This window comes from Rhinoderma darwinii, chromosome 2 (assembly GCF_050947455.1).
Source record: "Rhinoderma darwinii isolate aRhiDar2 chromosome 2, aRhiDar2.hap1, whole genome shotgun sequence".
NCBI lineage: Eukaryota > Metazoa > Chordata > Amphibia > Anura > Rhinodermatidae > Rhinoderma > Rhinoderma darwinii.
Window position 1 is genome coordinate 163082954 of NC_134688.1, and position 15532 is coordinate 163098485.

At 44.8% G+C, this 15532-nt stretch overlaps 1 protein-coding gene across 14 annotated transcripts in view; it reads right to left on the reverse strand.

Annotated features, from left to right (window-relative positions):
- Window positions 1–15532, reverse strand: part of DOCK9 (dedicator of cytokinesis 9) — a 225879-nt gene that overhangs the window by 159570 nt on the left and 50777 nt on the right. For 8 of the 14 annotated variants that reach the window (XM_075852425.1, XM_075852422.1, XM_075852416.1 and 5 more), the window contains exon 1: window positions 11250–11776. The exons of the other annotated variants lie outside the window; for them this stretch is intronic. In XM_075852425.1, coding sequence (XP_075708540.1) covers window positions 11250–11408 — 159 coding nt within the window. In that variant the 5' untranslated portion in view covers window positions 11409–11776. Of the gene's footprint in view, window positions 1–11249; window positions 11777–15532 lie in introns of those variants that run through there. 14 annotated transcript variants of the gene reach the window in all.

Genomic DNA, 15532 nt, shown 5'->3' on the forward strand with positions numbered 1-15532 from the left:
CCGCAACCAGCAGACTACTTGTCAATGACAGATAATAAGTATTCAGGACAGTGCTAAACTGTACTTTGTAGGTATCAGAAAGCGTCAAATGACAAACTGGCACAAGACCACATTTGAACTTGCTCCAGTATTTCATGAAACCTTCAGAAAACGTGTGCATAGCTCAGTTCACATATCATATCAGTCTGTTGGGCGTGGACAGGCCTTTACCTCACTGCTCTCTTCTTCCCACCTGGTCCTCTCCGGCTCCCTCTTCAAGCAGCGGCTCATTGAAGGTACTGCCGCCGGGCAGTGTCAGTACCTATGCGACGCCATCAGTGCTGCATCGTTGCATAGGTACGGATGCTGCTCGGTGTCAGTACCTTAACTGGTTGCTGACACAGGACGAGAATACTCGTCCTGAGCGACTGGTGCTTGCCGCATTAGGACGAGCATTCTCGTTTTGTGTGACACAGCCGCAGCCCCGGTCTAACGGCGGAGAGAAGAGAAACTTCTTCTCTTCGCTTCTCCTCCTTGGTCAGTGGCGCCTGTGCTGTGGATCACTGCTGCATGTGTTTGCGCGCGTGCTCTCCTCTCTCCAGCTCCTATCACCCAGTGATGAGAAGACTAGACCACCAGAAGCCACCCTGACACTGACGCAGCTGATTGGACAGTCAGAGCACTGCACATTCCATGTCCAGGAACTCTCCAATGACAGTAAGGGGTTAATTTACATATCAGGCGCCAACAACAACGGCACCAATATCCCCAGAACGGCGGAGGCTAGACCGGTAAATCAAAGTGACCCAGAATCCGAGCAGCAGCGCCTATAACATGGTGCACTCAGCTGCACACGTATGGGGTAGTGAAAGGTTCTCTTTAATGAACGTGTAATATTGAAAGGAACTCACACAGTTCACAAAGTGTAAGGAATGCATACAGGGTACTTGGGTTGCACTGCTCCTATACAAATGCTTTTACACAAGGCATAAATCTATTCTCCGTTATGAGGAAACGCAGTCCAAACAATTGGACTATTGTACAGAACACAGGGACATGAACTACAAGTGGCAGCTGTGTAAATCTCACAATAATAAAAGAAAAATCTTCCCATTGTCAACAGGCTGTGGACTTGACCTTGGAGCGAGTTACCAGCTGTGAAGAAAATCTAACTAGACCCAAGGAACTGAACCTTGGAGCTCACGCACACGTCAGAGCCTTTTGCACACAGCTGCACAGCCTCAGTGCTCCGTCTGACTCCATGTGTACAGAGATATTCTCGCCTAGAAAAAAGGGCCTGTACACATCACCGTTCGGAGGTTTCCGTCGGGTGAACCCCGCAACGGAAAGTGAAACTGAAACCACAGCTTCTGTTTCCGTCACCATTGATATCAATGGTGACGGAAACATTGCTAATGGTTTCCGTTCATCACCATTCCGGCAGGTTTCCGATTTTCCGACGGAATCAATAGCGCAGTCGACTCAGTCACCATTCCGGCAGGTTTCCTATTTAACTACGGAATCAATAGCGAACGGAATCCTGGAACGGAAAGCGAACGGTGATGTGAACAGGCCCAAAAGCTTCAAGGGGACACTACCTCTGTACATATGGCGTCCGTTAACGCAAGTCAATTATTTTTTTCTGTCTGTTTAGTATAGAATTAGACAGAATGAAATTGGAGGATCTCCGAGGTAAAGTAGGGATCTTATGAACCTCTATGGAAGCCCTTCTACGGCTCAGTACAAAGCGTAATAACTCGTCCTGGGTACCCGGCGGCTTCCCTACACATATATTATGCAGTTGTAAAAACTAATTAGTCTTTCACCAGTGGTCCTCGGTACAGCCGCTAAGACTATTTACACGACCATCTAAAAGAATGTAAAAAACGGAGAATGTCATTGTTACAGCGTTTAATGTTACCAGTCATGAACCTTTCCGTTGACTGGTATAATCTACACATGACAGCCTTATACAAAGGTATGTATTGTTTTCAGATTAGGATCGCTGCTGTAGTTTTAGAACTTTTGGCTACCACCCAACTCCAAGTACAAACAAGGTTCTCTTCTACACGTCAGAATTTCCCCCCTGTGGCCAGAAAGCTAAACATTATCATAACAGAAACCAACAACTCTCGGACTGTAAGAAGTATAAATGAGGTGTATGCTTTCTATCAGTGTGCGGAAGGGTACCAATTCAGGATCTGTGCTAAATAAAACATGCCCAGCAAGACCTGCCAGGCTATATGGACATTCTGCTTCTTGTAGTTCCACACCAGGACAGGTAGGGGAGGCGTTCTAAGAACGTGAACACATTGCTTCTTTGACATGTATGTGTATGACCCCAGCAGCAGGAATGAAAAGTTTTAAATAATTTTTCTGGAAACAACAGGGTAACATAAGGCACAACACACACACACTGTTCCTCAGGAAACACAATGGAAAAAGTAACCCAATTCTAAACTGAAGGATCAGAAGCAAAAAGTGTGAACTCATATGAGGCAACACCCACCGTGGCAGCAGCCAGCAGCCTCACCAGCTAAATGCAATACAGAAGTCTATTGATCTTCTGGTGACAGGGCACCAAGTAACACTTTCACTGCGCCACCCAACCCTGCCACCGCTGAACATATGCAGAATACTGCAGCCATTCTCCTCTGTTCTTCAGCTATAAAAGTCTGATCTATATGCAATATGTGACCAAATCCACTCCACCTTCTAAGCTTTAATGGACAGGACATTTGTATCTATTATATTACAACTATGCAACAGTTTCCGAATGTAAGAAACATCCAAACCTAATGTTAGATAGAAGTCCGTGGTGCCTCCTATAATAGAAGATCTCGATTACCACATTTGGTGAATAATCAAAATCTGAATTTGGTGAAAAATTTCTCATCTCTAGTGACAAACACTTTGGGCACCACAAAATCACAGTAAGGCCTTATTTACACGAGCGTTGCGCATCTCGGACGTGAAAAACTACAGTTTTTCACGGCCGAGGTGCATCAGTGCTAGGCGCTGCGGGACGCGATGTCTCGCACCCCCCATAGATGAGTCTATGGAGGGATGCGTGAAAAGATAGGACATGTCTTATATTCCCACGGACCCTTCACATGTTCCGTTGAAACAACGGCTGTGTGAACGGTCACATTGAATTACATAGGTCCGTGGGACGGCCGCTGTTTCAACGGCCGTCCCACGAACGTTTAGCACGCTCGTGTAAATAAGGCCTAAGGGTATGTTTACACGCAAACGTCTGAAAATACGGAGCTGTTTTCAAGGGAAACCAGTTCCTGATTTTCAGACGTTTTTTTGAGCAACTCGCGTTTTTCGCAGCATTTTCCTAGCGGTTTTCAATAGTCTATGAAAAACTGCTCTAAAAACATCCCAAGAAGTGACCTGCACTTCTTTTTTGCGGCTGTTTTTTTACACTGTCTTTTTCAAAACGGCCGCGTAAAAAAACGGCCCGTCGGAACAGAACGTGGTTTTTCCCATTGAAATCAATGGTCAGATGTTTGGAGGAGTTCTGCTTCCAATTTTTCGGCCGTTTATGGCCCGAAAAACGGCCGAAAATAGGCCGTGTGAACATACCCTCACAGTGACTGTCACTGATCTCAGGCGATTACCCAGCCGTCATTCACCACTGTGTAGCGTCATTTTTAAATGACTATTGAAACGGCAGGACACATTAAGTCAGAATGTATTTGGTCTTATTACGAAGAATACCTTAGGTGAATCTATTCTTAAAGAGACTCGGTCACCACATTATAAGTGGCCTATCTTCTATATAATGTGACTGGCGCTGTAATGTAGGTGACAGTTTTTCTAAATAAAAACCACTGCTATCTATTTTCACTAAGTTATGACCTATTTTAGCTTTATGCTAATGACTTTCTTAATAGACAACTGGGCGTTATTTTACTTTAGACCAAGTGGGCATTGTACAGAGGAGTGTATGACACTGGCCAATCAGTGACCAATTAGCATCATACACTTCTCTCCATTCATTTTCTCTGCACATAGTGATCCTACTCACATATTAACATTACTGAAGTGTCTTGACAGTGAATAGACATCGCTTCCAGCCAGGACGGGATGTCTATTCACAATCCCGGCACTTCAGTAACGTTTGCGTGGGACTTACAGCACAGCATAGAGATCACGTTGTGCTGTTATTGACAGCGTGATCTCGCGAGATTACGCTTGCTGTGCTGTAAGTCCCACACAACGGTTACCGAAGTGTCGGGTTTGTGAATAGACATCACGTCCTGGCTGGAGGTGATGTCTATTCACTGTCAAGACACTTCAGTAACGTTAATGTGGGTCTGTGTGACAGCACATAGTGAAAACAGCAGGATCACTATGTGCAGAGTAAATGAATGGAGAGAAGTGTATGACGCTGATTGGGCACTGATTGGTCAGCGTCATACACTTCTCTCCACAACGCCCACTTGGTCAAAAGTAAAAACACGCCCAGTTGGGCATTAAGAAAGTCATTAGCATAAAGCTAAAATAGGTCATAACTTGGTGAAAATAGATTGTTTTTCTAAATAAAAAACACTGCTGTCACCTACATTACAGCGCCGATTACATTATGTAGGAGATAGGGCACTTATAATGTGGTGACAGGGTCTCTTTAAATATCTAGAATTGCATAAACAACTGCTTCCTACCATATATGTCATTAACAAACTGCTGACATTACAAGTCAGTCACATTCCTATAGTAAGCTTTCATGGCTATGGGAAAACCCCCTCTATTGTCCCACAGCCAAAGATTGCTGAAGGTAATAAAAGTAAATGTGGTCGACTTAGCGACACCACAGAGACAAGGAATTTAAATCCACTGGACTTCTTGCGACTGCGGTGTCGTGGCAACTTGCGGGACGCAGTGACCACATTCCCTTTCAATACCTGCGATGCAGGCCGCGCGACACAGCGATCTTTGGCCCGTGCACCCTGTGTTACGGCCAAAGTCATTGTGTAGAACTAGCCTAATTGAAAATAAATCAGTACGCAGCCTCTGAGCACCCACAAAAGAGAACTACCACTCGAGGCCCATGCATCATCTTAACCGGTAGATTGACATTTCTCTGCATACTATGATGGATCATATTGCAGTATGTAATATAGCAGATAAATCACACATCACTGGCTCTCTAGCAATGAGCATGACCTCAGCTTCAAGGTCCTGGAGGTATAGAATTTCATATAAATCCTCCATGCTTTTCAAGGACATATGCTTAAGGCGTTATTCACACAAGATTATTATCGCTCCATGTGTAAGCCATATATTTTGCACAAAAAACGGAATTGGTTCCATTAGGGAAATGCAGGAAAAGCATTAGGTTATGTTCCCACAGGTCGGATACACTGCGTGAGGCCTCATGCACACGACCGTAATATTCATCCGCAACTACGGAGCTGTAATTACGGATAACAATACTGATCCACTCATTCCTATGGCCCACATACACCTTCCCGTATATTTATGGGTAAATGTCAAGGCCGTAGAAGTGACCCGAAAAAAATAGGACAGTCCGCGGCCATTCGTGCCCGCTATCACGGACCTTGCACATGGCTACAAGGAACATGGGAAAAAAAAAAAGCCAATACTTACCTCACTAGCACTGACATAGCGACGCATCCCTCGGCTCCCTGTCCAGCCCAGCCTCCTGTGAGGACGCTGCAGCCCATGTGACCGCTGCACAGAAGACAGCCGGGAAGAAAAGGAGCCATGTCACCCAGGGGTAAGTATAGACTTGAAATTAAACATTGCGATTTGTGTGGCAGAACCGCAGCGTTTCCGCTGCAAAAATTGCAGAATTTGCTATTTGTTGCGGGTTTTACCTCCCCATTGAATTCAATGGGAAAAATCCACAACAAAAGTGCAAGGATTCCGTATCATAAATGCGCATGGATAAAAAAAACGCACTGCAGGTCACTTTATGAACGTTTTCGCAGCAGATTTTTTCCACTGCGTGTGGATGAGATTTGTGCAAATCTCATCATTCTCCTGCTTCTGTAAAAGCTGCAGATTTTCCGTACACAATTCCAATGCTTGAATTCCGCAGCGTTTAATCTACGTGAGAACCCAGCATTAGGAAGCTTTAGGCTGCATTCAGATGACTAATATGTTCCATGCAGGAGCCATAAATTTAGAGCCAAGAATGGAATTAGATTTTACGTGTAATGAGGATTGCCCATCTTTGAGTGGAGGGGATTATATTTATTCATTGGAGAGGTTGGCATACAGTGTGTGATGAATTATTGCACAATCAAGCTAAATGCACCCACGTTACACAGGATGCCCCATGACCGTATACATGTGCTGGCAGGGAACCAGGTTGAACTAATATCTGTCAAACTATTACTTGTTACTGTGAGAGTTGGGTTTCAGAAAAAGTGGTGAACCCATGCCATTGTCTTGGTCATTCATCTAAATTCGGCCAGTCATGAGAACACGGAGCATTAGAATATCAAAGACCTCAAACTGTAAATCTTTCTAGACAGATTTTATCGATATTTTCTCTCTGAAATGAATCAGCGCTTCTGTTTTACGAAGGTTCAATTTAAGGCTTTCCCATCATGAACAGGTTATAGCCGATTGACAGCGAAGTCACGTCTTCGCAGTGTTTGGGGGAGAGTAAGGCCACCACGTATCTAATACTTAAAGAGGCTCTGCCACCAGATTTTGCAACCCCTATCTCCTATTGCAGCAGATCGGCGCTGCAATGTAGATAAGAGTAACATTTTTGTTTTTTTTTTTAAACGAGCATTTTTGGCCAAGTTATGACCATTTTTGTATTTATGCAAATGAGGCTTTCTTATGTCCAACTGGGCGTGTATTGTGTTCGTTACATCGGGGCGTTTTTACTTCTTTTACTAGCTGGGCGTTCTGACGAGAAGTATCATCCACTTCTCTTCACAACGCCCAGCTTCTGGCAGTGCAGACACACAGCGTGTTCTCGAGAGATCACGCTGTGACGTCACTCACTTCCTGCCCCAGGTCCTGCATCGTGTCGGACGAGCGAGGACACATCGGCACCAGAGGCTACAGTTGATTCTGCAGCAGCATCGGCGTTTGCAGGTAAGTAGCTACATCGATTTACCTGCAAACGCTGATGCTGCTGCAGAATCAACTGTAGCCTCTGGTGCCGATGTGTCCTCGCTCGTCCGACACGATGCAGGACCTGGGGCAGGAAGTGAGTGACGTCACAGCGTGATCTCTCGAGAACACGCTGTGTGTCTGCACTGCCAGAAGCTGGGTGTTAACGAACAGAAGTGGATGATGCTGATTCGTCAGCATCATACACTCCCATTCCTAACGCCCAGCTAGTAAAAGTAGTAAACACGCCCCGATGTACGCACATAATACACGCCCACTTGTACTTTTACTGTAAAAACACGCCCAGTTGTACTTTTGCAAGCCTCATTTGCATAAATACGAAAATGGTCATAACTTGGCCAAAAATGCTCGTTTTTTAAAAATAAAAACGTTACTGTAATCTACATTGCAGCGCCTATCTGCTGCAATAGCAGATAGGGGTTGCAAAATCTGGTGACAGAGCCTCTTTAAGGCCCCATGCACACGACCGTAGTTTTTATCCGTAATTACGGATAATCTGCAGAACCATTCATTTATATAGGCCACGGACACCGTTCCGTATATTTGCGGATGTGTGTCCAGGCCGCAGAAATAATCCGCAAAATATAGAACATGTCCTATCCCGGTCTCCCTCTGGGCGCATGCAAAATTGTGAACGGCTACGGATGTGCATCCGTAGCTGTCCGTAATTGCGGAAGCGTTGCTATGCGACTGCAGGGAATTCCCCATGGAAATGGCGACTGAGCGATCAAGTGATTGGGACATGTTGGTTACATCGTTTGTAGCCTACTTTTTTTTTTCAGATCTGTCAATACGGCTGCACTATGGACCATATTTGCGGACAGCAAGCCAGATATGCAAATGACTACGGATCTGTATTTGCGGACAGTAAAAAAACACTACAGTCTTGTGCATGAGGCCTAACATAGGTCATAGAACCATTTGACTTATAGTGACTTATTCCTAGGTAGAGATTTTCAGTAATATGAAATTACCTTTGTGTAAAAAATACAAATGATGTAGTAATGTCTACATTCACTCTCCTAAAATTATCTGCTGCAAATAAATATTTTTCAATATGTCCAATAAGGCTACATTCACACAACAGTGAAAAAAAAATTTGCCTTTAAAAACCGATCAACTGTTCGTTTTTCATGGCCATTTTGCACCAGTGGGTCTCCAAATTTTCATCCATTTCCAGTCTGTCAGTTTTTAATGCCCGTTTGTCATCTGTTTTTCATGGCCGTTAAACATAGAAAAATGGGATGTCAAGGTTTTTTTGTCCCAACCCCCTGAAACCACCACAGTGCCCATGTAGATTGTGCCCCCCCCCCCTGTAGATAGCATCCCCCCTGTAGATAGCACCCTCCTGTTCGGCACCAGACGTCTGTCCATATATGGAAAGTGACGTCAGGGGCTTCCTCTAAGAGCGGAATCCCCTGCCAAAGCGTCAGCAGCGCTCTGGACGGGGATTCCGCTTCAGGAGTAGACCCTTGACTTCACGGTCCATATATGGATAGTGACGCCGGGGACTCCTCTGGGAGCAGAATCCCTGGCCAGAGCGGGGTCTGGACGGCGGGGATTCCGCTCCTACAGGGAGCTACAGTGGTGCTATCTACAGGGGGTGGGGGGTTGCTATCTACATTGGGGGGTTGGGGCTATCTACAGGGGGTGTGCCATCTACAGGGGGAGCCCCTGATACCAGTGTCCATATATGGACAGTGGCGTCAAGGGCTTTCCCAAGACAGGAGTCCCTGGTCAGAGAGTTTGCGATGCTCTGGCCGGGGACTCCACAGTTGAAAGCCCTGACATCACTGTCCATATATGTTGGACAAAGTAGCTCCTGGAGAAGCTACTTTAAGCGCTATGCCCAGGGAGTCCTCTTGAGAGGGCTAGGACCAATTTTTAATGGCCGCCACAAGGATTGATTCCTGAAAAACGGCCGTTAAAAACTGATCCATTGCGTTCTATTGGGGCGGACAGGCCGTGAAAACGGGCATAATTAGGACATGTCCTATGTTTTGACAGCTAGTATCCACCGGCCGTTAAAAAAAACGGATGTGTGAATACAGCCATAAAACTACATTGTTCTGAAAACGGCCATAGGACAACAGTTTAAAAAAAAAACAAAAAAAAAAAAACAGTCACGGCCAATTTTTCCTGTCATGTGAATGTAGCCTGAGATTCTAGCTACTTAATTATTTAAGGTACATCTGTTTTTAGAAATAAGGCAAATATACTTAGCATGCAGGGATCAATATATTGGATTCTGAATTAGTGTACATGGAAGAAATACATTATTTTGGGTCACAGTAAGATTTGTTGTATATGCAGCAGTATAAAGTCAAGTATGGCTGGGGTCAGACACAGCAAAGCTTTTGCGGAGTATTTCTTGGACCCTAAACTACAACAATTGAGGTCCTAGCTTTAATGAAAAAAATATTAAAAAAATCACATCCTTCAACCTAATTGTAAGCAATTGTCACATATACTGCATCTGATGACTTGCAGATGTAGTTATCTTAAAGAGGACCTGTCCGCTCTCCTGACATGTCAGTTTTAGTGAAAACTTGTACTCCCCATAAAACACCTGGGTTAACACTTTCCAATCAGCGTTCAAAGTCTTAGGCCCCATGCACACGAACGTAAAAACGCCCGTAATCACGGGCCCATAGACTTCTATTGGCCACGGGTACCTCCCCGTATGCTTACGGGAAGGTGCCCGGGCCGTTAAAAAAATATAGAACATCTCCTATATTAGGCCGTAATTAGGGCACGGGCAGGCCCATAGAAGTCTATGAGGCTCCCGTAATTACGGGTGACTACGTGTGTGCACCCATAATTATGGGAGTGTTGCTAGGCGACGTCAGGGAATAGTCACTGTCCAGGGTGCTGAGAGAGTTAAACGATCAGCAGTAACTCTTTCAGCACCCTGGACAGTGCTACCGATCACAATATAGATAAACGTGTAAAAAAAAATAATATGTTAATACTTACCCAGAACTCCATTGTTCTTCTTCCAGTTCGGCCTCCTGGGATGACGTTTCAGCCCATGTGACCGCTGCAGCCAATCACAGGCTGCAGCGGTCTCATGGACTGCTGCGTCATCCAAGGAGGTCGGGCTGGATGTCGAAAGAGGGACGCGTCACCAAGACAACGGCCGGGTAAGTATGAATTTCTTTTACTGCGGAAAGGGATGCCCCTTCTCTCTATCCTGCACTGATAGAGAGAAGGGCTGCGGATTAATGCAATGCAATTTTTCAGCGAAAAAGTGCCCGTAAATACGGATGGAATACTGGTGACAGCGGACACGTATTTACGGGCACAGGTCTGTAAATACTGGTGCAATATGGGTTGAATACGTGTGACCAAGGACCCGTATTTACGGAAGGAAAAAAATACGTTCGTGTGCATGAGGCCTTAGACTGTGAAGGGACATGCCCATTTGACAAGGTGTATGGTACCACCCAGTTGTCAATATAGTCATAAATTTCTAGGAGGAATAACAGAGGAACAGCACAATGCAGAATTCTAAGATAAAATGCCCCAGAATTGTTATTTAAATGGTGAATACAAGTATTCACTAAAACGGACATGCCAGGAGAGGTGACAAATCCTCTTTAAATAATGAAATCCATGCACAATATAGATCACATTACAACCAGTCTAGTGCAATATTATCACATTGCTTCTGCTAGATTACAACAATTATGCTGCAAAGAAAGACATAGTATCTATAGCGCCAGTGTGTAGTCACCAGACAGCCAAGGGCATACAGAACTGCTCAAGTGACTGCTTTATTAATTCTTATAATTAAACATCACACAAAAAGACTTGATGAATAGCTTGTATGAGGAGCCCCAGCCCAGGGAAACCCAAATGTGAACGCAGCTTCTTACGTGCCAGCACCACACCATACACGGCAGATTATTTCATGCTGTATGTACGTATATGGGACTTATTCTATACATTAGCAATACATAACCTCAGCACCTTACTAAATATTAAAATACTAAGAGCAAGAGAAGGTGATTTTATGTCACAAGGAGGAAACAAACACCCACTTAATATAATCCCACAGATTAGGATTCCTGGCTGTTTGACAATAGGGATATGTACATGCAGCTCAAACAGCCGGCGATGATATGCCATTCCATACTTACCAGAGATGAATGGGTGAAGCCGGAGTCCTCCCTCGACAAGCTCTGTGCGGTGTACTCCACAGCATTATTTTCCCCTTGCTGTTTGCAGATATAAGCACAGTTTCTCTCCAATACTGTGCAAATGCCTTTAAAAAGGATGACACTAGTAGTGCAACCCATCCCAGCTGCTTACAGTCAATGTCCCTAGCAGCCCTGGCTCCATTTACAGAGTGCCTCCCCGTGACTCGCAGTGACAGTCTCCATCCCTACTTTCTCCAGCATCGACTCAGCGAGGCACCACCAAGGGAGGTATAGGAGGAGGCGGAGAAAAGAAAACCTCAGCACGAGAAAATTGGAGGAAAAAATATGGATACAAATAGAAGACAGCATCAGATACACAGCATCTATTCCCTATCGTCTCCTTAAGACTGCCTCGGGCGATGCCCAGGATGAAGAAGAAAAAAAAAACGGTTACTGATGCAGACAGCCAGAGAGTGAATCTTAAAGCAGCTCACAAATACGGCTCTCCCATCATGCCTTGCGCTCGTATACTTGCAGGAGCCTTTTTTTTTTTTTTTACTGACCTAATTTTACTTTTTGATGTTTAATACTACATCAAAGGTAGTAACGAGAGAGAGGATAGCAAAGGGGATGAGGAAAAAGGCAGTCACCCCAGTCACTATGGCAACGTGACCTGCCTCAGAGGCTGACCACATGCATGAATGTCCCTGCCCTGGAAATGGTTCTCTGACAGCTAGTCACTAGGGACCTGCGGATTGACAAGCATTCTTGTTCTAGTCCTGCTTCCTCCATCGTGCGCAGAGACAGCCTGGGAGAGTCCCTCTGCCTGTAGACTCGCCTCACTGTCATGCAAAGCAAAGCATGGCTGACTGGCTATATAGTTCATATGTAATAAACAGCGACAATTCTGCTATGTTTTACATCAACATTTCATGATGGAAGATTTTATTTACCCATTTGTAAGCAGACCAATTTACAGTATACTCACTGGGAACAAGGCTTTGGCAGCCCAAGAAGTGTATATATTTTTTTTCGGACATCAGTCAATAGATAAATGGTGTACTGAAAAAGGGCTAAGTAGAGAAACATTGAATGAAACTGGTAGACCATACAATGCTGATTATTTTCGCCACAACACATTGGTCACCGAGCTCCATTTCTTTACTATAGTGCACCAATCGCCGAGCGCGCTTGTAACGTGGATTTAATTACGACACACATGGGCAGATTAAGAACCAATCAACTTCGTTATTAAACAGCTGCATATAAATTTCAGCAAAGCGGTCAATAACCGATGACGGGGAACTCTACCTTCGCGGCAGTTCCCACCGTGCCCTTTTGTCAAAGGAATAAGTGGACGCATGGATCCCGCATTCTATAGTGCTCCACTGGTCACAGATATGCCACTCTGCCACCCGGTTTATCCTGATCTCTTTAGTCGCCTAGGTCACCGGACTGCACTAGATTACTTTGTGGAGGACAACGTCCTACCGCTGGTACAAATACGCGGGTCGTTGCGTAGGCAACGCTACCTTTCCCGCCCGGACACCCTCGGCGGTACACTGGTACGGTCCGAGTACCTTAGGCGCAACTGTTTAAAAGGGGTATCGCAAAGTAAGTAGATAGTCCATACAAATCAGTCCCTTGAATAAGAGGTTTACCGCCCGTTTAGGCCCTGTTCACACAGAGTTATTTTTGCAGGCAGAGAAATCTGCCTTAAAATTCCTGAAAGAATTTTGAGGGAGATTTTGACCTGCCTGCAAATTCTTGCCACGATTTTCGCGGCCATTGAGCGGAGCAGGCAAAAAACGCTGCAAAAAATGCTCTGTCTCCCATTGACTTCGTTGGGAGGTCAGAGGCGGAGCCACGGCAAGAGCGGGCATGCCGCTTTTTGTTAACGCGAGTGGCTAAAAATGTCGCAGAAAAAACACCTCCTCCCATTGAAGTCAATGGGAGGTGGTTTCGGATGTTTTCTGGTGCTGACCCCGACACTGTTTCCGCGACAAACTCTTTGTGAACTGGCTCTTAGGCCTAATTCACAAAGTTTTTTGGAGGCAGAAAAAATCTGCCTCAAATTGCCTTCAGGAATTTTGAGGCAGATTTTTGACCTGACTTCACTTTTTTGCCATGGTTTTCTCCCACAGCCAGAGGACATCGGGAAAAAAATGCAGTGAAAAACGCTCGGAAACAAGCGGCAGTTTTTTTTCTGCCTCTCATTGATTTCAATATTAGGTCAGAGGCAGAACCGTGGCAGGAAAGAATATGCAGCCTTTTTTTTTTTTTTTTTTTACCACGAACGGCTAAAAACCCACCCGGGGAGGGGAAAAAAAAAAAAAAAAGACGCCTCTGCCTCAATTGAAATCAATGGGCCGTTTTATTTTGTTTTGTTTTTTCATACTACGTGTGAACAGGTCCCTAAACCTACGTTACAAAACAAAAAACTTTGGTGATTCATTGTCAGATGAAAGTAAAAATAAATAGACGGTCACCCTTTCATCCTAATGCGGAGTGCAGGGCCCTAAAATTACAAGGTCTTTAAATAAATTCAGGGGTAGTTTAAAGATCAGTGGAATACTGATGCGGTGTTCAGTATTGCGTAGAGAGAAGGGCCCATTAGCAGCTCCGGTTGCAGTCGGCTTTTTAGGAAGCAAGAACATAACATTGTCAGCATTACTGCTTACCAGTGGCAAGATACACTATATGGACAAAGGTATTGGGACTCCTAAACATTACAGCCCATTCTAAATTCTTATTAATATATATAGGATTAATATAGAGTTGGTTTCCCCTTTGCAGCGAAAACACCTTCCACTCTTCTGGGAAGACTTTCTACAAGATTTTGGAGTGTCTGTGGGAATTCTTGCTTATTCATCCAGAAGATCATTTGTGAGGTCAGACACTGATGTTGGAGGAGAGGGTCTGGCTCGGGATCATCCCAAAGGTGTTCGCTGGGGTTGTTAGGGCTCCGTGCGGCCCACTCATTTTCTTCCACATCAAACCAACCCAACCATGCCTTTATGGACCTTGCTTTGTACTCGGGGTACGCTCATGCTGGAACAGAAAAGGGTCTTCCCCAAATTGTTCCCGCAAAGCTGGAAGCATATAATTGTCCAAAATATCTTGGTATGCTGAAGCATTAAGATTTCCCTTTACTGGAACAAAGGGACCTAGACCAACCCCTGAAAAACAATCCCATAGAATTATCCCTCCGCAACCAAACATTACAGTTGGCACAAAGTAGTCAGGCGGGTAAACGTTCTCCCGGCATTCCCCAATCCCAGACTCATCCAACAGACTGTCCGATAGAGAAGTGTGATTCGCCACTCCACAGAACAGGTTTCCACTGCTACGGAGTCCAGTGGCAGCGTGTTTTACACCACTCCATCTGACACTTGGCATTGTGCTTGGTGATGTAAGGCTGGCAATGCACTGGCTCAACCATGGAAACCATTGCCATGAACCTCCCGCCGCGAAAGTTTTTGTGCAGATGTTTATGCCAGAGTAGGTTTGGGTCAGCATTGTGTTGGCGACTTTAATGCACTATGCACCTCAGCGACTCCGTTCTGTAACTTTACATGGTCTGCCACATATTAGCGAAGCCGCTGTGGTTCCTAAACGCTTCCATTTTGCAATAATATAACTCACAAACGATCCTAAAATATCTAGGAGGGTAGAAATTTCACAAACGGAATTGCTACAATAATGGCATCCTATTACATCCTGCTACAGTACCATGCTCGAATTCAGTGAGCTCTATAGAACTTGATTTTCAGAAATTGGCCTCGGCCTCTTAGGCCCAGTGAAGGAAAAATCTTAATGCTGCAGCACACCAAGACATTTTGGGCAATTGTGTACTTCCAACTTTGTGGGAATAGTGAGCTCTTTAGAACGACCCATTCTTTCACAAATGTCTGTAAAGGCAGACTGCATTGCTAGGTGTCCTCCCAACAAAAGGTGCTGCCACAGGTTTCCCCAACATTAAGGGGTACCTCCAATGTTGCTGGCATTTTCATCTCAAGCCAGGAGTGTAAATCTAATAATGGAAGACACAGCCAGCAGATGGGCGTTACTCTGCTGAGACAACTATACAACGCTCAAAGCCTCTTCTGCAAAACTGCTATGCTAAAGGCTGCTGCTTCGTATATTGGTCTTCAGCCGTCTGATTTAAACTTATGGCGGGGCCGAGAATGCCACTAACAAACATCTTAAGATCTTTCTCAATAGAAAAAAAAAAAAAAAAAGAGCTTTATAGGATAATAGTATCAGTACACAAAACTGTTAAA